Source organism: Aulonocara sp. 'chitande type north' Nkhata Bay, linkage group LG12 (genome assembly GCF_057382095.1).
Source record: "Aulonocara sp. 'chitande type north' Nkhata Bay isolate Kocher_YH1m ecotype deep benthic linkage group LG12, A_spYH_male_GT1.1, whole genome shotgun sequence".
Lineage (NCBI taxonomy): Eukaryota > Metazoa > Chordata > Actinopteri > Cichliformes > Cichlidae > Aulonocara > Aulonocara sp. 'chitande type north' Nkhata Bay.
This window is the reverse complement of record NC_141355.1, coordinates 14,154,936-14,180,923: the sequence shown is the minus strand read 5'-3', so window position 1 is coordinate 14,180,923 and position 25,988 is coordinate 14,154,936. Positions and strand designations below refer to the sequence as shown.

The window sequence follows — 25,988 nt, the reverse complement described above, 5'->3', positions numbered from 1 at the left end:
GAAGTCAGAAGAGAAGCAATTATTCAGAACAGAAACTTTAACAACTCCGAATGACGAAAGGCTAATTCCAGCAACAATATATCTTCGCGCTGGCATCCTCAACCAGACATCTGTCGGGATGTGTTGACTTACCCGCATAACTAAGTGACACAGACTGAGAGGCAGTCCCAGCCTCGTTGCTTGCCAGACATGTGTAGTTCCCAGCATCCTCTGGGAGGGCCCCTTTAATGGTTAGAACTCCATGCTGGTTCAGACTGAACCTGTAGCATACAGTGGACAGGATTCATGTTTGTTGATACTTTTGTTGATTACAAGCGCAGATGTAAAACAGAGATCCATCTCTCTGAATCTTTATGCTGCTGTTTGGTGTCACGGGAGAAATTTGTGTGTGTGCGAATGTATATTTCACTGCTGACATATAAAATACTTGTGGTTTGGGGGAAAAAAAAGGGTTGACACGAGTAGATGTAAATTTCCAAAGCGATGCAAACAAGATGAGGCGATGGCGCATGTAGGTCAAGTGGAACGTAATGACTCTCTGAGTCCTTTGTGCCAGAGGTGCCGAGTGGGCTGAGAGTTCCCCTCTTACCTCGGCCGATTAGTTAGGAACACGTTGCCTTGGCTCCAGAAGAGCCGGGGAGGGGGGGAGCCGGACGCCGAGCAGACCAGGCGGATCTCATCGCCTTGGGAGAAAGCCAGGGACTGCGGGTGCACTACCACAGAAGGAGCCTCTGCAGTTGAAATCAAAGGAAGGCAAAAAATGTAAAAAAAATAAAAAGCAGACGATGACTCAGGGCCTTGTCATAGGCTGCATGATGTCATTTATAGCTATCACAAGCTTAACAAGAGCAAACTTGATGCTGTGGGCTGCAAAGCAATTACAAAAACACTCCATGTCTGACTTCATAACTACAGGATATTCTTGAAGACATATTTATTTGCCTGTTTGTTGAAGTCATTGCAAATATCTGAGTGCATTCCCTCAGTAGACGCCACACTTTTCAACACGCATAAGTCTTTGCTGATGAGAAAAGGAAGTGGCTTAATCTGATTGCAAGGAGGTCGAGGCAATAATGGAAAACAGATGACGGGGGCCCGCGAGGATCCGTTAAGCCCTGCCGCGTTAAATGTTTAAGCAGATGAGCCGCAGGGTATTGGGCTATCATACCTGGGACGTGGAGCCACACGGCGATTCTGCTGTCTCCGTAGGGGTTGGTTGCCACGCAGCGGTACTCCCCAGCATCCTGAGCCCGCACAGCGCTGATCTGCAGGTAAGAGTTGGGCAGCAGCTTCACCCTCCCTGCCCGTGCCTGGATAGCATAGCCCCCTCGATGCCAGGTCAAATTGTGGCGCATGTTTCCCTCCACCTGACAGGACAGCACAGCCACGCCTCCCACAGAAGATGTCACATTCACTGGGGGCTTCAAGACCGGAGGAGGATCTGTTTTAGTGGAAACATGAGTGCAGACAATGTTTAAAACAAATATTTGTGCAGACATGCTTTCTATCTAGTTTATGTCTAAACGATAAAGCAGAGGTTTGTATCTAAATGGCTGGAACGCACCCACGTCCAACTGAAGGGGAGTGTGCGCTTGCATTGTTGTTGTGTGACATACCTCTAACAGTTAACTGTGTTACAGCCCACCCCTGCCCTGCGCTGCTCTGCGCCATACACTCATACGGGCCTTCGTCCTCGGCTGATGCCTTCGGAATTTCCCATGATGCAACGGCAGAATACCTGAAGCAAAGACACGTTTGGTTTATTGGCCAGCACATATTCCTCTTATTTCATGTCACACCCAGTGGCTCTTTGGCACATCCACGCACTGGAAATAATTTTCATCAAAAGTCAGCTGCACTTCATGAAAGTAATTCAAGCCAGAGAGTCAACACCAAGACAAAATAGTTGCTTTGTTAAATTGAGTATGTGATGTTTAGAAAATCAACTGTGTATATATCCACTTGTTGACAGATGAACCAATAAAATGCAAGAGTGAGGCAGCACTAATGCTTTACAGGCGTGCCCACTGGTAAGATTAGGGAGTGACTTAATTAATGCTTTTAAATGAGGTAATAGGCGCGCGAAGCTTCGGGGATCTGAGGGAATCGGAAGGAAGGCGAGCCAAATGTTATGGAGTGCTGAGCAAATAGAGAAGAGACTCACTGAAAGAACCTCTCGCTTCCCAGTGTAATTCCACTTCTGGTGAATCTTAGTCTGTAGGGAATGTCACTCTTTACAGAGCAGCCAATCACAGCTGGCTGCATATAAACGCCCTTCACTACAGTCGACATGCTCACAGCTGGAGCATCTGCACAAGGGAGGAAACAAAGGTTAAAGGCTATAAAGAGATTGATGAGGTATGGGAGACACTGCAGTGTGGCTTTGGTGAAGAGGGATGCCTTGCCTGGAATGATGTTGGTGTAGGAGACGCTGGACAGCCTCTGGAAGCGGTAGCCCTCTTCGTCTTTGCCCGTTACCTTGATGAAGAAGCTCTGGGAAGGGGTGCGGAATTCCGGGAGACTCCACAGGCCTTGTTTTCCAAGGTCAGAGGGCAGCGGTACAGGGATCGTTCGCAAGGAGCGGCCTGAGCCTGACACAAGCTCCACATGGCTCAGATGACCTGGAGGCTTCAGGCCGGTGCATTTCAGTAAAACATGGGATGGGAGCCCTGAAGGACAAAGGAAGATCGGCATGAGGTAATTTTCTGCACATGGTCTCGGTCAAATAAAAGGCAAAGAGCTAACAGACACATGCCAGACACCTTTTATCGGCCTCTCTCTCGTGTGGTTGAACTCTGTAACAGGTACGCTGGAGAAGCCTGCGCGGAAGTCGAGACTGCTGACTCCTGTGACCCTCAGAGTGTGACGCCCACTACAGCTTATCTTTAGAGTGAAACGTGTGAAGTGAATTCAGCATCATAAAAAAGTCAGACAAAACACATTTGTGATTTATTCACCAAAATAAATACCTTCAGTTTCCAGGCACCGGGTCTAGGAAACTTGAGGTTTATCACACGAGCTGAGTTGGGAATATTCAAGAGTTCTTTAAGGCCCTCCTCTACACCAACTGCCCGACCTTGGAAAAGGAAACATAACAGATGTTATTTCAAAGAAAAACATGACTTTCTTTAAAAGCACTGATAATGCTAGGAGTAGATAAGAATAAATAGGAAAAGCAGGAATGAGTTACCCAAAGGATCGCTGAGCTCGATTTCTGGTGCTGGTCCACTGAGTGACACCGTGACCTCTCTGAGGCTTGGGTCAAAGGGAACTTCCCAGTTGTTTTCCTGGGCACTGTCATGATTGGAGGACAGAAGGTGGACCTTCATGGCCTGAACTGTTTCCTCTACCCACTTTAAAACCTGGCAGGAGGCAAAACACAGCATTTGCAGGAGCACAACCAAGCAAGATATTCCTGAGTGCATTAATCAAACTGTCAGAGAGGTAAACTTCAAAAGGCAGGAGAGGGACAGGAAGGACGCACTGGCCTTAACTCCGAAAGCCCCCACAAAGCCCTTGCTTTTCCCTGTTCTTCGTCTTTCGGACTATTCTTTCATCACAAAACTATTCATGAGACGGATTTTGCCTAAACAAAGGAAAAGTGAAGCAGCTCAGCTGTCAAACTGATAACATACAGTTTTCTGCACTTTCAAGCACGTATTCCCAGAAAAAGTGTCTCTCACAGTGGAAGCCTGTCAGGCAGCAGTCCCGCTGCAGCGGCGCAGGTTTTATTAATCATAAAGCTTGTTCCTCAGAAGACAAAGCGGAAGCGGTGGATCGGGTTGTGGGAACGGCCGTGGTTTTGAATTAAACTGAATCAGGCAGGCATTTCACACTTTTCTGCTGAAAGGTTTAAGCTGAAGAAGTCTGATGAGGTCAGACAGTGACTCTCTTCTTAGTCATTCCACCACTTTGAGCAAAGATTACAGAAAGGTTGAACAAGCTGATTGTACATGATGGTAAAAACAGTCATTACTTAGACTTTAATTTCCCTCAGCAGCTCTCCACAGGAATCTGTGATGTTCAGCTTTGACAGGTGCTTGACCCTCTGGGTGTAATCATCAGCGAGGTACTGATTAAAAATGCAGTTTCTCTTTTGTTTTCACTCAAATCAAAACAGAAGCACAGCAAAAGCCCACTGACTTTTCACAGAGTCCTATTTCAGCGGTCACAGCAAACTAAATGTCGTCCATCTTCCAAACGCTTAACAAGCAGCTGCTGTCTAATATTTGTTTTCACCTCGTATTGAGAGGCATCACGGTTTAACTGTGCCTGTAATGAAGCCAAATGAAAACATTTCCTCGGCAGGCCCTTCAGAGATGAGGCCAACACCAACACGTTTTACGACACAGACGTAAAAATGAAACAGGGAAAGCCTTTGATAATTTAATTATCAGCCCTCGACTTCTCCTCTATCGGGTCTGCAAGGTCCTGACAGCAGCTGGTTCCTCTTGCCATTTTACAACTGGAAACAGCTGTAATGTCTGCCACGTGTGCAGTCGTCACAGTCAGAGCAGGAAACTGCTTAGAAGTGACCCACATCTATGTCTGTGTCTTATGCGGTAGAGCAAAGAGGAGTGGGCATTTCTCTGCCCTCGGACCTCAGATGAAAGAGAAGAAGAGCCCAGAGGTGGGGCCAGTTCCCTGTCTGGGCTGGCCTGCAGGGTCTAGAAGAGCCGAGCGCCGTAGCCTCTCCCTGGCTCTACCACTGGGAATGCAAAGGACCTTAAGTCCCCGTGAAACCTCATCCAGCGTGTCTCAGATGATCAGGCTTACAGGGCTGTAACAGGAAAGACCCCCTGCTGCTATTCATAGAAGCATGACAGATGGGGCAGAGAAGAAGTGTTACCTAAAGCTGGGGTGATGGTGTATTCCCCACATCGATTCAGGTACATTACCTGAAGAAGAAAATGCGTGACCGCGCCACTGTAAGGTAGAACAGCTTGCCTCCAGACCTCCCAGCGGGCTAGAGGTCAGCTCTGTCTTTACGCAGGTATAAACACAGCATTTACCGGATATTTGCATGAAGATGGCCCGCTCCAAATCAAGGTTATTAAAGTAAACGAGACCCAGACAGATCCCCTGCTCCTTCTGAGTGGGAGTTTCCACATAGAGAGGCTCAGCTACAGGATAAGCAGTGCTTTTGTTTAGCCGGACTGTGGGTAAAAGGTACCTAGATTTTATGCCTGGCAACCATTACCATTGCCATTTCCCTTAACTCGCTGCAGCACCCATAATCAGAAAAGACCCCAAGGCTAATCTTATAAACAACTCATCAAGGTGCTCGAGTTATCCATGTATGCACCAACTAGAAACACAAAACTAATAAATCTCAGGTCTTTCTCTGAGCGAACATCACATCACCCAGTAAAACATCACATTCCTCATTGTTCTTCAGCACTTTAGGGCACTTAAGAACGCAGATATTTTTAAATGTTCAACACTTTAAAGACAGCGGTTCTCATTGCCTGTGTTCTGTGTTACCATTTTCACTCACTTATCATAACCAATTAAAATTTAAAGCGCGTAAAGAGCGTGTTACACAGAGCTGACAATAAACTGTTGTGCGAGGACCTGGAGCCAATTCCACTGGGCAGCTGTGTTGGAAGAAGCGAAACCATGAAAGATCACATCCTGGGATTAGAGAGTAAAATAAGCAGTCTGTTTTCTCTGCGCTGGCCCCCCTGGAGACCACAAAAAGACACTGTATATTTCATTTGGCTGCACATTATTAAACTACTATTAATGGTGAATATTTGGTTAGATTTGTACTACTTCTGAGGATTTTTAAGGGATTAAAGGATTTGCATTAATTTGGTAAAAGCATGCCACCCAGGAGCTAAAAAAAATCATACAGGTTAAAAAAAGAGAAGCGACTGACAGACAGCGTAAATCCAAGAGGGGAAAAAAAGCCTGTTTATATGAAAATGTACACAAAGACTATGTTCAAAATAATAGGGCTACATTAGCACAAAGCCATCTGGTGTTGAGGTATAAGGTCTAGACTACATTTGGTCCCCTGTTCCCTTAATACGACAACAGTAAAATGACTTTTAAGCACTCCTTAAACAGCTGGTAGGATTATGGAGTGATAATGAAACGAGCTGCCACACACACACACACAGGCATTGTATGTCTAGCTATATGCAAGCATGACTTGACAGGAAACAGACCCCCCCACACACACAAAGACCCACACAAACACATCTGAGTTCAGAGGTTCAGTGGGCCACCAGTGTGCAGAGCTGTTGGCTCCAGCTCAGCGCTGCCCAGCCATCTCCTGTGTTGACATGTAGGATACCAGTGTCTCTTCCAGAGGAAACTCTGGCTTCTTTTACGTCTGCTTGGGAAGTGAGCCCCGCTGTCTTTGGCTTCTGAGACTCAGCTCCTGTTACATGCTGCTTCCGATATAAAGGAACCACCGGCCCGTATCGTATGACCAGGAAGTTTAATATCAGCACTGGAATCATTTGATTAGGCTAAATGAATTCCTCATTATCATCTATTATCGGTGGGTCAAATGGGAGTTGATGTTGTTCTGCTCCTGCTCTCCTCTGTTATTAGAAAATATCACCCCTTTCATATTCAAATACACTAGAGAGTTCCAATTTAGGGGCTAATTCATTATGTGTGAGGGCTTAATGGGGGTTCGGTGGCCAGTCGTCAGAGCGCACGGTTACTCTGCGTTGCTCTCACCTCGTTGACCTGCTGCTTATCCAAGTGAAAGATTTGCCCAGAGGAGGTGGCGGCGATCTCCTCGTACGCCCTGTAACCAGGCTGAGAGCGGTCTCCACAGTCCCCGGTCAACACAAATACTACCTGGGAACGAAGAGGACAGAGGAGTTAAGAGGATTACATTTGTTGAGTGTTTGCTTTCTGCTGAGTCGCTTTCACTTTGCTCCAAATGCTCATTGTCATGCATCATGTAGGGGCTGAGACGAGCAACTTTCCTGCACTCAGCTGATCCCGGGAACTTCTTTGGAATGCAGATGGTTTTTCTTTTTTACAGCATTGCTGTTGTATCCCTTTTGTGACAGCGTGCAATAAATGCAGAGGCTCTAAAGACAGTGTGGGATGGGGCTCGTGTTTGTAGGTTCAACTGTGTTCCAGATAACATCAGTTAAATGGCATCTTGATCATTATGGGAGTATTCAGCACCAGTGAATACAAATGAGATGCTTGTGGGCATGTTTTTATTTTCTTTTAATCAGTTTACATACCATAGATTTGATCAAAGAGAAGCCTGCATCTATCGGATGTTTGACATTGAATAAAGAGCACACATTGGACTGATTAAGTATGTATCAGTTTTGTCCTGATGTATAAGAGGCCTGTTTAAATTCCCTGCCTTGTACCTGTGATTGACGGAGTTGCACCAGTTGCAGAACATCTCTCTTCAGGCGGTAGTCTTTGGCCCTGGCATCAGTAAACACATAGATAAAGGATCCAGGCAGGGAAACCTCCAGTGCTTTCTTTATGGCTCCGATACTCATTTCAGGGCAGTCGCCTCCACCCTGTGTGATAGAATCACATTTGCTTAAAAACTCCAGAAAAAAAAATCATATATTTATATTTTTTAAATGTTCATTCAGATATCGTGTTGTTGAACACATCCATTTTGTGGAGAGACACATCAAATGTTTCTTAAATACGTTTAAATCACTACCCATAAAAGCAGCACTAATTTACTTTTGAAAGAAGAAAGAACCGGTCCCATAAACGATGTGCCTTATATGAGTAAACATTTGAATAACTGTTCAATTCAGTACAATCTGGGGTTCTTAACATTCAACAGATGTGCTGCTTATCATGATTACAGTTTTAGGGGCTGGCAATCCACATACTGTTCACCATAATCTAAAGGTTTCATTCGTACAAAATTATTAATTTATGTAATCTGTGTCTGAACCTGGACAAACAGCTCTTGCAGATCCTGCTGGAACTTCTTTGGGTCGGTGGTGATGGACACGGGGCCGATATCTGTCAGATTAAAAATATACATCAGGAAAAAAAACCTTTCTGTGAAGAAAATCAAACCCAGTCAGCCGGTTCTGTTCTGATTTCTGAAGAGTGTATGCCTATACAGAACAGGATAATCATTGCAACCACAAAACGCCTATGGTCTGGAATTTTTAGAAGGGAGAGCGTTTGTTTGTTTCCTCTTAGCAGCTTTGCCCTTATGAGCAGAGGAAAAGCACACAGCATCAAAAACCCTATTAAGCCAAAGCACATTTTATCAAGGCCAGAATGATGCCCCACAGCCGTTGTGCACCACATGAATATCAATCACACATCACAGGGCACAAGAGAGGCCGTGCTGACAAAATTACAGCGTAACATTTTGTTTTACACAAATCACTAAAAATCTGGCGACAGTTTGCACGATGACGGAATAATCATTTTCCAGACCCAAGGATGATGGATAAAAGCCTGTCAGGGCCTGACACTTATGTGGATGTCTTCTGGGGCCAAACTACAGAACAGTAAACATTAACCAGTGCAGAGGGAATGCATTGTGTTGCTGCCCTCCATAAACACGAGCACTTCATCACAGTTATTACAGAAAAAGACCCTCATCCAGTCTTGTATACCTCATGATTTTGGTGTGTCATTGCTCTTTATTCCAACTGTCAAATATAATTTTGAAGTATCTTTGTGAGACTAATGATACAGAGTTTGCAGACATGTGTCAGGGCCATGACATTTCTAATTCATTCTCGGTGTTTTCTCCAGCTGCTTTCAAGTGCTTGTCGACCTCTCAAGAGTGCCTGAGAGGAAACACCGACGGCGCTGTCACGCCTCTTCGTCAGCCACAGAGGGCTTCTCTGGGATCTTGGAAGTTTACAAGGTCCCCAAGGGCATAGGCGCATTAAACACAGACAAAATGTGTGGCGTTAGGGTAGGCAACCCCCACAACTCCCCCCCCCCCCCCCCCCGGGTGGCCAGTGGGGGGGCTGCGAGGCAGAAGAGGGAGGAGAGGCAGGAGTAGGGTGGGGTGAGTGTGGGGTGGCGATTGGGGTAATTACACACACAAGCAGACAGCATATGCTTCCCATCAGCGCACAAACACCCTCCCCCCATTGGAGCACTCTTATTTTCAAGCTGTAGCTTTCCCGTATAGAAAGGAAGATGCTGGGCTGGGATGAAGAGCCTTACCTGTCCCCAAGACCCACTGTGAGCTCGCATATCCTCCCCTGCTTGACGTCTTGCATCAGTTTCACTTCTCTCTACAAGTGGGCTTCCACTGAAGCCGCTATGCAGCAGCACACTCTGCTACACGTTCTGAGATGCGTTGCAAGTATAAGTGTGTAAATGGCAGATATAAATAGTAAATCAGTGCAAGGCGCGGAAACTATAAAAATACCACGCTCTCTTTGTAGTAATTCAAGAAAGTCTTTTCCTTTGAAGTCAATGCTCCAATAAATTATAATCATATTCATGAATTAACAAACATACGCATTCCATACATCCACTTTCACGAAAAAAAAGTTTCTTAAGTTGTGGCTCTTTAGTTAAAGAACAAACTTGTGTTAAAGGTAGAAAAAGTACCTGGGTCGTGGAAGGGGACCAGGACAAAGTTTTTAATGGGTCTGGTCCTCCGGCTGAGCGTCTTCTCCAGGATCCGTGAGGCGCCCTCTATCACCTGTTTCAGATCGTCGTACATGGAGCCGGTAACATCGAACACAAAGGCCAGGGTCGAAGCGCTGTCATCGGATTCATCACCCGTCTCAACGCGGGGGTCTGCCAAAAGTCTGTGCGCGCATACTGAGAGCGCCAAGACTAAGCACTTTAATAAGGCACCGGCCATTTTCCAAATTTACTGCATCTGTCTTTTGGAATAAGGCGAGTCATATATTTTAAAAAAAAAAGGATCACAAAGTTTTAAAAAGTTTTGATTTCGAAGCCGCCCAAATGACTCTGGCACTGCTTCTAGTAGATTTAGAACAACGCGGCTCAGCTGAAACACTTCAAAATCCAGTGCTGAATACTTCCACGGGAGTACATCCGTGCGTAAAGTTTGGAGGAGCATGTGGACTGGCCCCAGGAGAGCTGGTGCTCTGACGCTCCAAACGGGGGCGGAGATGGGTATTAAAAAGTTCCCGGGACCCAACCTGTTTTTTTCTCCTTTCCTTCGTGTGTTTGTGTGAAAGTGTGTGTGTGTGTAACTCGACCCCACTGTGACTTCCAGGCTTCTTTAACCCTATTCAACATTTCCCGTCAGTTTATTTTTCTCTACAATGGCGGTGGGCCCCTGGAGACGCACTTTTTAACAGCTTTCCCCTGTTACCAGCGGGGCCTGGCGTCTGTATTTTGGACGTGTCGAGAACATTGTCTCAGTAACAGCCTGGTTTTTATAAATAGCCATAGTTTATATTCAGCTGACACCAACCTAATTTTATACATAGCCCACGCTGACAAATGTCTCCTTGACATATGAATGAAGAGCAATGTCACTGTGCTTCTTTTCTTTTCTGCTGATGTGGATGAAATGTTATTGATCATTAAAAATGTTATCCTCGTGGACTTGGTGCCCAGCTATGATATATCGTTTTTAATGTGATCAGACCTCACAGAGGAAGCCACCACCCACCCCCAGATCTTACAAACGCAAATATGTCAGCTAATTCCAAAGTAAGCTGCATAAAAGCAGAACATTTCTTTTAAGAAACTGATTATTCACATGAAAACACACTCGTGTTTTACTGTACTTAAGTTACACATGCTACATTTGAAACTTATGCTGAATAAAAAAAAAACCCCGTAAAGAAACAGTTTCAGGTCAAGGCCCCAGACCCTTCCTCCTCTTGAATACACCTGCATCTGTCCTTCATGAAAGGGGGGGGGGGGGGGGGGGGGGGGGGGGATAAGAGACAGGAGAAGAAAGAAAGCAGGTCTGAGCAGGCCCGGAGAGCCCAGCAACTTTAAAAGACACGAGCCCCACCCATTAAACCCATCAATGCCAAGACGTCAGAGTTTTATGCACTTCATTGTTCATCACATAACTACACAGTGCAGGCTTATACCACAGAGCAAGCTGGCATGTTAGATTCTGTGTTATAAAGCATTACAGGCACTAAAGCTTGACATGACACCTTCCCTTAACAGTGGTACAGCAGTGCAAAACTGGACTCATAATAAATTACATTTGAATCACAAAACATCAGGGTCTGTGCAAACTTGAGTTACTTCTTGAGAGTTGATTAAGATCCGTAAAGTTTAAAATATTGCAAATAAACACATGAGCAACAGTCATTCTACAAAGCAGCCCCTTAAAGTTATTAAAAAATAATATTTATTTATATATATATATATATATATATATATATATATATATATATATATATATATATATATATATATATATATATATATATATATATATATATATATATATATATATATATATATATATATATATTTTTTTTTTTTTTTTTTAAAATGAAAGTTTTCTATCCATTACAAACTAAGGATACAGTAATAGAAAAGATAGCCACTTAAATGCATTTTATTCTGTGCTCTTATACTGTCAATCAACAGGAAAATGACATTTAGAATTTAGTAAATTTGCATAAGGCATAAAGATCAGTGAAGCTGAAAAACATCTTAATGCTCAAAATGAAACAATCCAATGGAGAAAAAAAAAAGGCATCAATACATGCGCAGGTCTCACACAGAACAAATACCAAGCAGACAACTGAAACCACAGAGCTCACAAAAGCTTCACAGTCAGAAATGATGTCCGTTTGTGGCTCTCAGTGACCATGGCTTTGTGTTGCTGAGGGTGCTCTCCAAAGAAATACTGAGCTTCAATTCGGCTGCTGTGAGAACCGGGCTGGGCTGCTTGGCCGGGCCATTCGAGAGGCGGGGGCAGCAGAGCGAACAACAGCAGGGAGACTGAACCACGATGGGATGCACGGGCTGCAAACACAGCAAAATAATCCATAGAAAACTCTGTGCTACTTCAAAATTCCTCCTCACATGAAAAAACAAAACAAAAACCCTGCTCTCTCGAGAAAAGGAAACCTCGGGGCGTGACAAAAATGAGAATCGGGCAACAATAATGACAAATACAGTGCAATACATTTCAACAACCTTTGATTTAAAAATAAAACTTCATTCCATATTTATGAGGAAATTCCCATAAATGCAGCAAAAAAAAAAAAAAAAAAAAAAAGCAGAAAATAAATTACCATTATATTTACATTATATAATACACACTATACTGCTTTGTGTCTTTAAGTTAGTGTTCACATTATCACAAAAGTAACACTTTCTTCCCCCCCGACAGATTCTCCTGTGGTTTAGAGTCTCTCTGTGTGGTGATGAAGCAGCAGCACAGTTCCTCTGAGTGAGCAGTTCACTTTGCATCTGCCGCTTTACAGCATGTGAACAAGATGCACACGAACATCTCCACAGGAATTCAGTACCTCGCACTACACAATACTCCAAAGTCCAGAGTTACTCAAGGGTGTGATGCGATGCTGCGTAGCTGCAGAAGCACGCACAAACAACGGAGGGTTTTGCAGACAGGTTTGGATTCGCTATCACATCAGACGATATATTTGTTCACAGTCCGCTATTGGAAACGCAGATGGGCAGATACTTGGGAGTAGAAAAGTTTGCAATCTGCTTCTGGGTGATCGAGTTAAAATGTGGCTTCCTCCCATTATTAGTGTGATGGTGCTGCACTGGTGTGTAACGGACAGTGGGGGGAAGCTGAGTGGGATCCATCTGAGGTGTAAGAGGGATGTGAGTGGAGCAGTTGAGTTATGATACCTGGTTGTGTTCAGAGCATGCTGGGTAATCACTAACAGAGCTGCTGTGTTACTACAAAAAAAAAAAAAAAAAAGTCTTCACAAGCTCACTTCACAGTTGACAAAACGCTGAGCAGGATGTCAGCAACAATTGGCAGCAGCCAGTGCATTACATTAGCCAGTGAGAGGAGGTCCTGTCTCGCTCTTCGTTCAGCGCTGCAAGAATATTTGATTGCCAGTAAACAAATGAGCCAGATGAATAATTCATAAGAACAAACTCAAGAGCAGAAAGTGGCTTCTTCACTTTGGTTTCAACCCGCAGACTGAAGTTCCTTTCTGTATTCTTTGCTCTGAAGAAATAGAAATTACACAGCATTACTGTGAGGCTGAAGCATGACCGGGAACTGAAAAATCACCCATGCGGGTAGGTATGCAGGTAGCAGCTGATTAATACCCCACTCACCTTACATTCCTACACAAGTCCATCATAGAGTGACAATGCCTGAACAATTGAGGGATCTGCCTTTGATCCTTCCTGAAACTCCTGCAGAGTCAGCTTCCCGTCTGCATTCTGCAACACGACACAAAAACAGAAAAATATATCGAGCTGAAGCCCTGTGATGCTTTTACACACACCTTCCAGCAGGGGGCAAAAAAGCATCTCAGGCCATGTCATGTTGCCCCTATTCTACGCTATTGGGACTGATGTTTGGTTCAGTGCACTTGGACAGTCACCACTCTCAGCTAATACAAATCACTAAGTGCTGCTGTGCTGCACAGTTACTCCTATGGGCTGATCTTGGCAGTAGTGAGCTGACAAACACGCCCATGCAGGCAGCATCTCATCTTTCACTAAAGCCGAGTAGATTCTTGGAGCTGACAGAGCGGGCACCAGCACTGAGCGCTAGAGGTGGAGGAGAATATATATATATGATGTTTATAGACTGCAGGCGGTGTTAGTGACACTGTGATGAATACAGCTAACAGCTCTAAACTTAACAGCGTCCATATCAAAGCCCCGAGGGTGGCAACAAAGGTAGACGAAAGCCCTAATAAAGTTAAACTCATGACTATATCAATGTCAGTCTCAATGAATATCAGATATTGCTCTATCACTATTTACTAGGGGTGCAACGATACACAAAATTCCCGGTTCGGTTCGGTTCGATACTTTGGTGTCACGGTTCGATATTTTTTCGATACAAAAAAAATGTTCATGCCTTTTTAATTTGTCATTTATTAAAATTATAAATATATATTTTAACTCAAAAGTACAGTTTTTAAATTTAACCCTAACCCTTGTGCGCGTTTTTTATTTTGACAGCAAATGCGCACCTGCGGACCACTTATGTGCAGCCCTGGTTATTTAGCTCGTCATATTGCAGCCACAGAAATTCTTTTGTCCATGAAACCATAAAGCTGCACTTTCTTTTTGCCTTATAGTCTGATTTGTCATAACTTCTCCGTTTTGTGGTAAGCTTTTCTTTGGCTGTCACTTCTTCACCCTGACCTGTCTTATTTGGCTCAGCAGAACTGAAATATAAATCCTGCTGCTTTTACACACGGACTCACATAAGCTCAGCGATTCTCTGCGCGATCAACCTCTCACATGTTTAAGCTGCGGGAGATTTCACTTGTCATGTTTGCATAGTAAGCTAACGATTAATAAGACGATGTCAGAGGAATTGGTGCACAAATTATCATCACTCACAGATCAGTGCTGTCATTGCAAAGTGAAAGCAAAAAAACAAGCGCAAATTCAAACGCGATTTCAATATGTCACATATTGACAGTGGCTCACCGATGCCAATGACATAATTACCCAGCTACATTTCTGAAAGAATGCAAAAGCATTGACATATATTTTTCCTTCCTACAATAGCCCGACGGGCAGAGTAGCCCGTCTGAAAAAAATCGCTAGCCCCAGGACGTCGGGCTAGCGATATTGCAAGCCCTGTATCTGATTGAGGAATCACTCATCTTTGGAAAAGAGAGTTTATTACAGAGAAATGTCTCTTTCCAAAATAAAAGCGATACTATCCGCTTCTTCTGGGCTATATTCTCAGCAGCATAAGGAGAATCACGTGCTAACAGCTGTCTAAATGACTCGGCTAAAGTTAGTAGCATGCTTGTTGTTTTTGTCTTTGCACTAGGATGATGTCGGCGTAAATGTGCAGTCATATTCGTTGTGTTCCCACTAGTGCTTTCAGGTTAATCTCGTTGAAATGACCTTAACGCCACAACACGGCAAATCTCCGTTAACGAGCTACCGCCGATCGCCCCGTGCATGGGGCTAGACGGCCAACACGTTAACGAGCTAACTGCGCTAACACACTAGTTCCCACCCATGTAATTGAGCATTGCATGGCACATCCAACATACTGTTTTACTTTAGTCCATGACTTGCTTACCTTCAGGGTCATACGTCACATGAAAACCAAAATAATTCCAAACGCCAGATCTGAATGAGGGTGGGGGAGGTCCATGTTGCAACTTCTGTCTTGCTAGCTTGCCCTGCGCTCTTCCTCCTGACTATGCTGTCTGTGTTGAGCGCTCAGTGGATCTGCGCTCGACAGTGCAGCCTAGGCGGAGTAGTCGAACGCAGATTCACTGAGCGCTCAACACAGACAGCATCGTCAGAAGGAAAGTTGATAAAATAAATTACAAATGTTGTATTGTTCGATACATATGCGTACCGAACCGAAAGCACTGTATCGAACGGTTCAATATCGATACGAATATCGTTGCACCCCTACTAATTACATCTCTAGTACTCAAACACTGACCTTATCCATCATTGCAAAAATGCGGTCCACACGCTTCTCTGGTGTGTTTTCTTCCTCAGGCAACTCCACAGTGTTCCCCTACGACATCAGCAACATCATAATGCTTCATATGGTGTTTGCATTAAAACGAGTCAGGATTAGATCTCTAATGTTTGGGAAAACTTACCACCATCTGATATATGGCATCTACAATGTTCAGCATCTCGTCTCGGGTTATGTAGCCATCATTGTCGAGATCATATAATTTAAAAGCCCCTGTACAAAGACAAGAAGTTAAAATATGTGGGCTTCATGTGGGTGAAAAAGGAGTCTAAATATCGTCACACTTTGTCACAGGTTTAAAAATTAAGTCAAGGTTTTATTTGCCGTTTTTCTCTCTAGAAGTCTGTACTCCTGTCATTTAAATATTAACAACAAGAGAGGAGATTCCATCTTCTTACATCGCAGCTTTTCATCTAGAGTCCCCCGGGAAGTCACTGACAAGGCCTGGATGAACTCGGAGAACTCGATGCGTCCATCCTGCAGAGCGACCGAGAGAGGGGAGAGAAAGAGAGTGAAGAGAAATGGCCCAGAGACAAGACGAGGCTCTCACTTCACACTTGCAGTGGCTGTACTTTCACAAACTCTGTCCTGTTCTTTTCATGATGTCCTTGCTGGATTCTTCTGAAAATGGGGCCAGACGTTTGCTCCAAGTCAGATGCTATTTTTTGCCTCGCACCTGGCTCTCTCCTGAGGTAGAAATATGTCACCTCTGGTCATTAGTAAGAAGAATGCTACTGGCTCAAAGTCTAAAAATTACAGCAGGCAAACATACGACCACAACATACGGGGAGCAAAGACGCCTCGCATTTTCCAGTCATTTCACATCACGAATGGACGCGAGTGATCATTCTGTCCAACGGGGCAGGAACCGTTCCACTCTGAAATTTAGTTTTCTCTAAGTGTTGTTAAAATGTGACTCGCTGAGCTAAAAAAACAAAACAAAACAAAAAACCCCACAAAAAAAAAAGACGAATTACACTTTTAAATCCACACTTTGTGCATCAAAGAGTGGTCTACTGACTTGATTCTAAATCATAAAAACACAACTCAAAGTTTCTCAGACGCCATTAATTCAAACCAATCCATCATGTTATGACTTCCTGTTTCAAGCAGCTGACGGAGTCTGTCGTCTTCCTACATTCTGCTAAGTCAGCTGCCCACTGCAAGTTTAGCCACAGTATTCTTTAAAGCAGGGGAAAAAAGCCTGGTGTTTTTGTGCCCCTCAGGGTCAGCTAATGCTATCTCTACCAGACAGCTGACTAGACAGAAAATGCTAAAGTCATGTGTTGCAGATCGCACAAGTCCCAAAAACTGCTACGATCAATGCATTCTCTAACTACGGGGTGCGTAATGCTAATGAAGGTCACAGATAAACATCAGATGAAGGGGATTGTGTGATCTTCCTGACACAAAGCCTTTTAACTCAAGTCAATACACCTCCGGGGGGCTCAGCAGCTTTCTGCGAACTGCTCTTCTTCAGTTTGTGTCCCCAAACACAATGATCACGTACAGCTACAGTGAGGTGGATTTCTTCAGAAAAATGCATCTATCTTGTTGGCTTTGCCAGTACATCCTCCAACCCTCACCCCATAAAGAGAACAGCACATTCTCTGGGTTACAATTATAGGTTATTGTAGACACGAAGACTCCACTGCAGCTCGTTGCTCCTTTTTGAGCAAAAAGAAGGGGTACCTAGTGTAATATAATATCTTTAAGTGTAAAATATATCCAGGTTCTTTTTGTGCTAATGTTGCCAGAAATACATAATGTGAGCACTCAGTGTGCATCACAGAAAGAATATCTGCACTGGCACTGCTAGATTCTTCAGTTGTAGGTAATGTACACGTCCCAATGGGGAAATAGTTAATTACATTTTTGCCTATAATTTTTATGACAATGCCCAAAACAAACAGCTCTCATTCAAAAACTGTGTGTATACAGATGTGAGAGACTACAGCTCTGAGGGGGAAAAATACAACAATAATGGCACTGGAATAATAATTAAAATGAAAAAGATTACAACGCTTCTCTTTTATTCTGCTCAGTAGTCCCTAGATGTTCACAAAGAAAGAGATGCTGTTCTCACAAACTGACATGATCTGAACAAAAACCTCCAGATTAGCCCTCTCCTCAGACTCCTTTTATCTAACGGCAATGCCAGCCCCAAATGATCATATTACTGTGAACTAGCAAGGGTATTTTAATATTTCCCTACACACCCTAAAAGGCTAATAAAACATATGAATTTGTTTACAAACCTTATTTTCATCAAAAACATTGAAGACAAAGGAGGCAAACTTTGTGGGATCTCCAAAAGGGAAAAACTGCTTGTATATCTTCTGAAAACCCACAGCATCCAACTGCCCACTCGGGCAATCTTTGATGAAACCTTTGTACCTAAAAAGAAAAACAGAGCGCACTGTGAGATTATTTTAAAAAGTAATACAGCCTTATGCAATGCAACCATACGAAACGAGAATTCATAATCAAGACTAGAACGGACAGCAGCAGTAGACTGAAGTCACCTCCTCACTCTTACCATAGGCATTACTGATTCAGTCTGAAAGAGTGCGCTAGATCAAAAAGGTAAAGTGCAAAGCTATTTGTCTCATTCACAGATAAGACGATCGCCTTAATCCAATAGCAAGCCCAGGGTGGTTAACTCTAATCAAATTACTCTCTGCTCCTCTTTTGATAATATGCGTGGCTGGTAGATAAGTCTGAGAGCTTCCTCTTGCCCTCTGGAAATACCATATCTGGAGAGTGACTTAACATCTCTATTAGCCTAAATATAGAAGCATTTCATAAGCAATTTCAAGCGCAATCACTCAAAGGTAGGCAGTGTTCTTCTATGTCTTCATAAGGGAAGTCTGCATCCACAGAGTCTAACCACACAGGAACAGGTTAGGAAGCAAGTAAGCGAGATTTAGTCTTTACAAAAATAAATCTTAGATGAATAGTAGGAGGAGGAGGACATGACAGGGAAATAATAACACTCTAGTTATAAAAAGCATTGCAAAAAGCTTTTCCTCTTAATCAACAGCAAAAATGACACAAGTTCACACAAGGGAGCACTGTGTGTTCGTCTCTGCTTAAGCTCTGGCTGTTCGTAATAAGACTGGGCTATAATTAAGGCCAGAGAAAGCGCGTTCTGATGAAGAATGAAGGCCAGGGGCGATCTTTTCCACTCACACTCTGACTCTTCACTCCTCTTAAACTCTTTTACTTTTAATCTGCCCGGGAGATAATGAAGCCAGCTCCTTACAGTCAAAGAAATAGGCAAGGAGCTTTGAGGAGCAGCTGGGAAAAAGTTCAGCGAGAAGAAAAGCGAGAAGAGAGCAGAACCACAAAATTCTCATATATGAATTATCTGGAGATACATGCAGGGAAAAAAAAAAAGAAAGCCTAGCTTAACTATGCAGGCTATAACCTGATTGGTATTCAAAGAACCGAACGCACAATGCATATCGTAATCCACAGCCGACCTATTTCACCTGAATTCTTTTGTCATTTTTAATGCTTGACGGGGGAATATCAAAGAAAAGACTGAAGACAATGAAATGTGCTCTATCATACTGTACATACAGTGCTCATGTTCAAGCACAGAACATTACAAGTACAAAAACTAGTACAATTAGTACAAAAACCGTTAGTACAGTGCATTCAAATTCTCCGTTTACTGCTTTCAGGCACTGAAGACTGTATCATAGGTACACCCACAGTGAGAGGAATATGAATTCATCGAATCACATCTAAAATAAATATTCTTATTCTGTCAATATCACATCTAGTTTGCTCTTTTTTTAAATAATGTCAGATCAGGAGGGTCAAATATCAGCAAATTTTAGCTCATTGCAGACAAGCAAAAATAAATTAGCACTCCCATATTGATGCATGCGCTTAAAGATGCACTGGCATCTGTTTTCTAATAAGTAACAAGACACTGCATGGCAAAAATCACAGTTTGGAAATGTGTTGAGAATCGTGGCAAAAATGCTGTTTTATATCCTTCTCTGTCCAGAGGATAAATGAATTCACTGAGATGAAGATCAGCAAAAATGATGTTGTCCAGACACTTTGTTGCTTTGCGTTTTGAGCCATTATGCATGGCAAAAAGAAGGCTTTTAGAAGGGCAACCCATCAATTTTACACACAAAGGCTCAGTTCACCCATCAGGAGCATTTCTCGGGCTGTGAAAGCAAATCTTCTGTGGTTTAAAAGGAACTTTATAGAAAAAAAAAACAAAAAAACTGAGTGACTGTTGATGTAGTTTGGGTTTTCTCGACTTTAGCTCGAGCCTTAAAATTTAACAAAAAGCCTGTGTTGCAAGCAGGAGGTATGGCATTTAAGAGGAGAAAGCATTTAAGATGCAAGTGCAGTCTAATGGAAGGTGATTTTCTGTTGCATTATGGGAAATGGATAAAAGGATAGGGCGGACTCGGCTGCTTTAATTTTGAACAGTTTTTTAATTTTTTGCTCTTTCAGAGGAACTCAATCTTTTTTTAATGCAATGCTAAAATCACTTGAGTACCTCAGAGCTGCGTAAATAAGGATTCCCCCCTTTTTGCAACTCATAAGGAATTACCATCTTAGAAAACATCTTCCAGTAATTTAGCACATCTACAACATTTTCAAGGTTTCAAAATGTGAGAACGCCTGACTACAGTGTCTATAGTAGTATTTCCTTAGACCTGTAAATATACTTGTATGCAAAACTAATCCAGTGACATTTAAGCAGTTAATAGCAACAGGCCAACAATTATAAAATAATTTCTTACACATGATAAAATAAAAGAGCTCTAATGACGCAGTAGTGCATTTCATCTTATGATTATTATTATTACAGCTCCACAGTGTTTCAGTTTTAATAGCTGAATATTTAAATAATTAACTATTTATTTCAAGTGAAATCAATTGTGCATCAACCAGACAGTCACTTAACTGTAACATTAAAAGAACAACGGCAAGAATAAGTCAGACTACTAAGCCTGCCCCTTTTTTGTTAAACATTTTGCTAGCATCAAATTTAAAAAAAAAAATTTAATTAAAAAATGTAAAAAAAAATAAAATCATAAAACAACTTGATACGCTGTCTTTGCACAATTTCCACAAAAAGCAGGGTTTAAACAGTGAAGTGCACCTTTACTGAGATTTTGCACAGCATCCCAAACTTTGGGAAACACATCAACTATACAACAGCTAATTTACATATGCACTGTACACTCAAACTGTAGATATAGTGGATACAGTAAGCACTGCACCAACGTGTAAACATGTTTGCAGTGTCAGCTGCTCATAATACGAATCACTTTCATTTGCCAAGAACACGTCATGTACAAGAGATCCTACTTGGTGACATTAGTGCTAAGACACACACACGTTCAGCCTGTACTTGAAGCGGTGTAATAGTGCAACTACGTGCTGTACTTGTGGGGATGTGACATTGTGGATCAGACTACTCTCGGGTGCTGGGATGAAGATAAGATATTTATTTTCTGGCACTGGTTGTGTTCTTTGGCATCTACCACGGTGGCTTGGTACTGTGCAGGATGTTTCTTTTGCTCCTGCCTAGCTGGCAGGGAACATCACTGAGCTATGGCATTTAGTTATTGATTTCAGGTAGGCCGCGGGCATACTAATGATGTTCCCTTAGAGGAGAATTAGAAAGGAGAATAAATTTAATGCACAACACAGGCATTTATCTAACCCTGCTAATTCTTCTGTGTCTGTGCTTGTGCTCTAATTACACGCCATCTGGCATTCCCCCTGGTAAAATTCCCTCTCATCCCTCACACTCAGCCGTGTTGATTGCTACTGATCTTCAAGTGAGGGCTCGTGCAAACTTTCCTGTGAAAGACAGCGAGAGCGATGGCGAGCTAGCTGGCTGCACAGCCGGCGGGGTGGAGGTTTGGGGAGGGGAGGGTTTCCGCCCCAGTGCACTCAGGCAGCCCTAGAGACAGGCCAGCTCGAAGGCTCTGGACCTGCCAATGTCCAGTGATATCTAATGCTGCTGTACTACTGCTATGTGCCGTGGCTCCCTTTCCCCCTGCAAAAAAACTCCCCAACAGGAAACATGAAGAGCAACTAGTTCTAAAGGCAAAGCTCTTTTCACGCATGTGGAATTAGGTCATGAAATGCAAACGTCAAAAGGAGGAGAACTAAAATGTGAACATTGAAGAGTCATCACTTCATTACAGAGCTCTTTTTTCTGATTTATGGTCTACTTTGATTTGGATTTTCAAAGAAATAATAGCCCAATAGCACCACCCGGCAAACAAAAGAGATGACTGTGCTCACGCTTGAATCATCTCCGCTAATGAAGAAAGCATTGTTTCTTATCCATCTGCCAGAGGCTGTCAAATTGTCCCTTCACAAAAAGATCCATAAATTCACACCTTAACAATAAAAGCAGATTGCTCCGGGCCCACTTTTATGCAATATCCTGGCTTAAACTGTCTTTGTTTTATGAATTTGCTTCGTTTTGACACATTGACGTGCATGTTTTAACGCTGTTAACATAGACGGGGATCAGACAAAGGCTAGACCTCTATGAGCCCATCTTGGCTCAGGTCACAGTGACTAATAGGAACAGAATCTGACAGGAAGGATTACTAATGAGCAACCTTGTGTAGGTTTTGTGGCCAAGTAGTCATGACTGCCTGAAAGTGAAACAGCTTGCACCCCTGCCATTCCTCTGTTATCAGACATCCCTTTTGCAAACAGAGCAAAAAGGTTGTGGAGGAATGCATCATGGAAATGTTTGTATCAGTATTATCAGCCTTCAAAGTCATTCTGTCTCAGTTAGGCTTCAAAGTCATTCTATTTTCAGAACTCATCTGTCTTCAGGGAAGTGTGAAGGAGATGGCTCCAAATCGACTATCAAACCAAATCCAGCAACACTGTTTGCTGACTCAAGAAAACGAATCCTGAGAAGGGATACATCGAAAAGGGTTTTTTCCAGCTGGGTCAATGTAAAACTTCCTGACCCTTTTGAGACCTGGGACATGTAACGATGCTGACCTCGTCAATCTGTCAAGGTCACTGTGTTTACCTGATCGTGATGCACACCTTTCACTTTACGTGCCAAAGAATTGTTTTAATCGTGACGACGACAGCTCTCAACATCGATTCTAATTGAGTGTGACCGCATTTGTAAATATCTTTCTCGAGTGTGTATTTTTCCGTTTATGTATGCTGCACGTCACTGCCCCTCACACAAAGGCTGAGAGAGATAGAGAGCGCGATCTCCACCGGATGGTCTAAATCAGGAGTGCATCATAGGTAAATACCTTTTGTAAATTAGAAACACAGCCAGCAAGATGCTATTATTTCTCACATTATTGCAATTAAAGGCATTCTCCAAAGACAACCATGCTATCAGTGAGCCAAGCAATTCATGAAGAGACACTTTGAGTCAAACTTTTGTGCCTGCCAATCTGTTAATACAGCATGCAGTTTGGATTTGTGGTGTGTTAAAAATGACACAGTATCTTTTATATAAAAAAAACATGAAACCAGCACATTCAGATGCTGTCAGATTAATGCAAAGGAGTAAACCTGAAAGGAGCGTCTAACTCCAGCGAGCTTTGTCACTGAAGACGCTGCTAAATGCTAATATTTGACTAGCCCCACATGAACAAAGGAAAAAAAAATCTCATTAAAAATGCATGCACACACTTACCACTGCTGCACCTCCTTCTCTGTAACTGTAAGAGAAATAAAGAGTGACATTAGCTAGATGCAAAACTTAGCATATCAGACACAATAGAGGAGCCTGGAAGCCAACCATATTGGTACTAGGCTTTCAAACATGTTTTATGCAACAACAACAAAAAAAACATTAAGTTTCAACATGCAATTATTGGAATTAGAGCAGGGCGATATGGCCAAAAATATTTATCACGATATATTTGAAAATTTGCGATAACGATTTAACTGACGATATAATTGATGTGAGACAAAATACAACTCCACAACATTACTAGCGCAAAAAGACAACCTTCCATTTATTTTCACTTAAACAAGAAGCTGGTTTTTATGTACATTAAAGCTTTATAAAAATGTAACAGTGCAAATGCAAATTCCTTGCTGAAAGTTTAACCAAAAGGCATTTCCAGTAGAAATGGGCTGACATATCCTGAGCATAACCATGTATAATATCCACTGAAGTTAAAAAGAGGTGCTTTGCAACATTAAACTGTAGTGTGCAGTACGTATTTTTCGGACCATAAGGTGCACGGGATTATAACGCACATTAAGTGAAACAAAACAGTCAGATAAATCAAACTTTATTAAACTCATTCTTCTTCCTTCCTCCACTTCTGTACCATTGATTCATTAATGTTGAATTCTCTGGCAGCTGCTCTATTCCCATGTTGTTGCAGTATATTAATGACTAACCTTGTATTGTGGATGGATTATCTCAGTTGTGGAAAAGTGTTAGTGTTTGTCCTCCAGCTTCACTGTTTATGTTATGCTAACGTAGCTGTGTCGCTAGCAGTCACGTAGCACATCATTATATACCAGCTAGCCCAACTTCAGTAACCCTACAAACGTCACTGCTGTTTAGTTTCCTGTCTTCATTTATGTTGGAAGTGAAAGCAGAGCTGTACGTTTGAATTTTTTCAGAAATCTCTCAGTCAGAACATGCAATATCATGCTTAGGTAACTAGCGAAACTAGCGAGCTAACTTCCGCTAGCTTCCTGCTAACTTCTAACTCAGTTAAATGTAATAAATTTTGTTTTCATGGATGCCTGGAAGTTAAACTTCATAGTTACACCTGGTAAAGCAGCAATGCTGATCGTTTTATTAAAGATGAAAGAATTTAGAGAGTTTTAAACTCTCAGTGATGCTGCAGTGTTGTTTGACCTGAAACATACGGAGTTTAGGACCCAGATTACTCCCAGATTTAAGAGCATCTTAGTCTGACAATAACGACGGCCGCTTGCATGTTCTGCAAAAAAAAAAAAGTGCTTTGTCGTGTATCTGACAGACAAACACCAAACCAGTTCCACATCACTGAAGTTGCACCATTTTTACAAACCAATTCTGGTTCATCTGTTTCACTCAACAATCGGCCATGTGCGTATGAAAACAAAGGCACTGCGCATGCGCGGTTTACTCATATTCTATCGCGATATTTCATTTTCCTATCGTTGCCTAACATTATACCGGTATTACCGTGAACGGTATAATATGGCCCAGCCCTAATTGGAATACAGCTTTTGTTTTGCTGAAAATAGAATTCATTAATTCTAGTATATCCTGTATAGCAGTAGACAAGTGGGAGTAAACCCTAGAGAGCCACAAAAAGACGAGGAAAGCAGAGGGAATGAAGGTCAGCCACTGATTTAAGAAAAAGAACTGTTTATGTGGCAGGATGTGTTATCATGCCCACACAAGCACTACTATCTGCCAGTATGTAATCAACCATTCCCACATGCCTTTCCCTTGTCTCTCTTCTCTCAAGTAACCAAAGTAATTTTCAGCCTCTTGGCTCCTGGGATTACTAATGAAAAAAAAGGGCTGGAAATCAATAGCATTAGTTTAACCAGGTGGTCTTTTGAGAGGCTCTCTGAACTCATGTTGCTGCTGCTGCAGCAAGCTGACAATAGATGCTGTCTACCACCACTTCTGTTTGGCCCGGGGGAAAGTAAAAGGCTTTTAAAGACAACAAAACGACAGTAACTTAATCACTAATTTCATCTACTGTAATGTTGAACCTTGAGCAGCTCATAGTCATGGTTACTAGCCAGGTAAAACACAGAGAGGGTAAAAAGTGTTGAGTAAGCAAGGCTACATTCTCCTGTAAAAAAATAAAAATAAAAATATAAAATTACATTATCCAGCAGTCTCGCATTGTAGGAGACAGACAAATTAAAAAAAACAAACAAACAAAAAACAAACAAACAAACAAACAAACAAACAACAAATTTGGGAAAAAAGAAAATAAACACCTGAAACACAAAACATGATATTTACCAAATGTTTGTGATAATGCGACTACCTCAGATCAAGAGCAAAACAATACAGGGACTACGGATAAGGAGCTCTGCATATATCTCCATCTCAATTTGTTCTGCTCAGCATTTAAACCGAGAAACTCATCCTGTGACCATTTTCTGGTCAGTAAATGACAGGGTCAATCTCACTACTTTTAGCCAAGCCAAGCTAGCATTAAATTGGCCTCAAAAGCCATTGCTGCAGTCAGAAATTGAGGCAATTTACCATGGCTGCGATTTAATAAAAAACAGTGTTACATAACTCAGTCAGTGGCAATGGGCAATAATGCAATCAGCCAGTTGCAGGAGGGTGCGGGGCCCACTCAGTCGTTGGCCCTGCAGGGTCTAGCTAGAACACATTCAGCTTGTGCCTCCATCGCTATGAGTGTCATTGTCTCTTTTC

At 42.5% G+C, this 25,988-nt stretch overlaps 2 protein-coding genes across 8 annotated transcripts in view; both read right to left on the bottom strand.

Moving 5' to 3' along the window:
* Positions 1-10,132, bottom strand: part of hmcn2 (hemicentin 2) — a 48,187-nt gene extending 38,055 nt beyond the window's left edge. The window contains exons 1-12 of the mRNA XM_086313672.1: positions 9,550-10,132; positions 7,910-7,980; positions 7,356-7,514; positions 6,697-6,819; positions 3,191-3,362; positions 2,970-3,076; positions 2,763-2,883; positions 2,165-2,669; positions 1,617-1,738; positions 1,169-1,441; positions 590-731; positions 133-260 (exon numbers count right to left, since the gene is read on the bottom strand). Of these exons, the coding sequence (XP_086169798.1) occupies positions 133-260; positions 590-731; positions 1,169-1,441; positions 1,617-1,738; positions 2,165-2,669; positions 2,763-2,883; positions 2,970-3,076; positions 3,191-3,362; positions 6,697-6,819; positions 7,356-7,514; positions 7,910-7,980; positions 9,550-9,808 (2,182 nt within the window). The 5' untranslated portion in view covers positions 9,809-10,132. The remainder of the gene's footprint in view (positions 1-132; positions 261-589; positions 732-1,168; positions 1,442-1,616; positions 1,739-2,164; positions 2,670-2,762; positions 2,884-2,969; positions 3,077-3,190; positions 3,363-6,696; positions 6,820-7,355; positions 7,515-7,909; positions 7,981-9,549) is intronic.
* Positions 10,133-11,490: 1,358 nt separating this feature from the next.
* LOC147317059 (neuronal calcium sensor 1) overlaps positions 11,491-25,988 on the bottom strand; it is an 18,761-nt gene continuing 4,263 nt past the window's right edge. For all 7 annotated transcript variants that reach the window (XM_086313669.1, XM_086313670.1, XM_086313664.1 and 4 more), the window contains 7 exons: positions 23,265-23,289; positions 17,842-17,980; positions 15,982-16,060; positions 15,708-15,796; positions 15,542-15,619; positions 13,219-13,326; positions 11,491-13,105 (listed from right to left, as the gene is read on the bottom strand). In XM_086313669.1, coding sequence (XP_086169795.1) covers positions 13,228-13,326; positions 15,542-15,619; positions 15,708-15,796; positions 15,982-16,060; positions 17,842-17,980; positions 23,265-23,289 — 509 coding nt within the window. In that variant the 3' untranslated portion in view covers positions 11,491-13,105; positions 13,219-13,227. The remainder of the gene's footprint in view (positions 13,106-13,218; positions 13,327-15,541; positions 15,620-15,707; positions 15,797-15,981; positions 16,061-17,841; positions 17,981-23,264; positions 23,290-25,988) is intronic.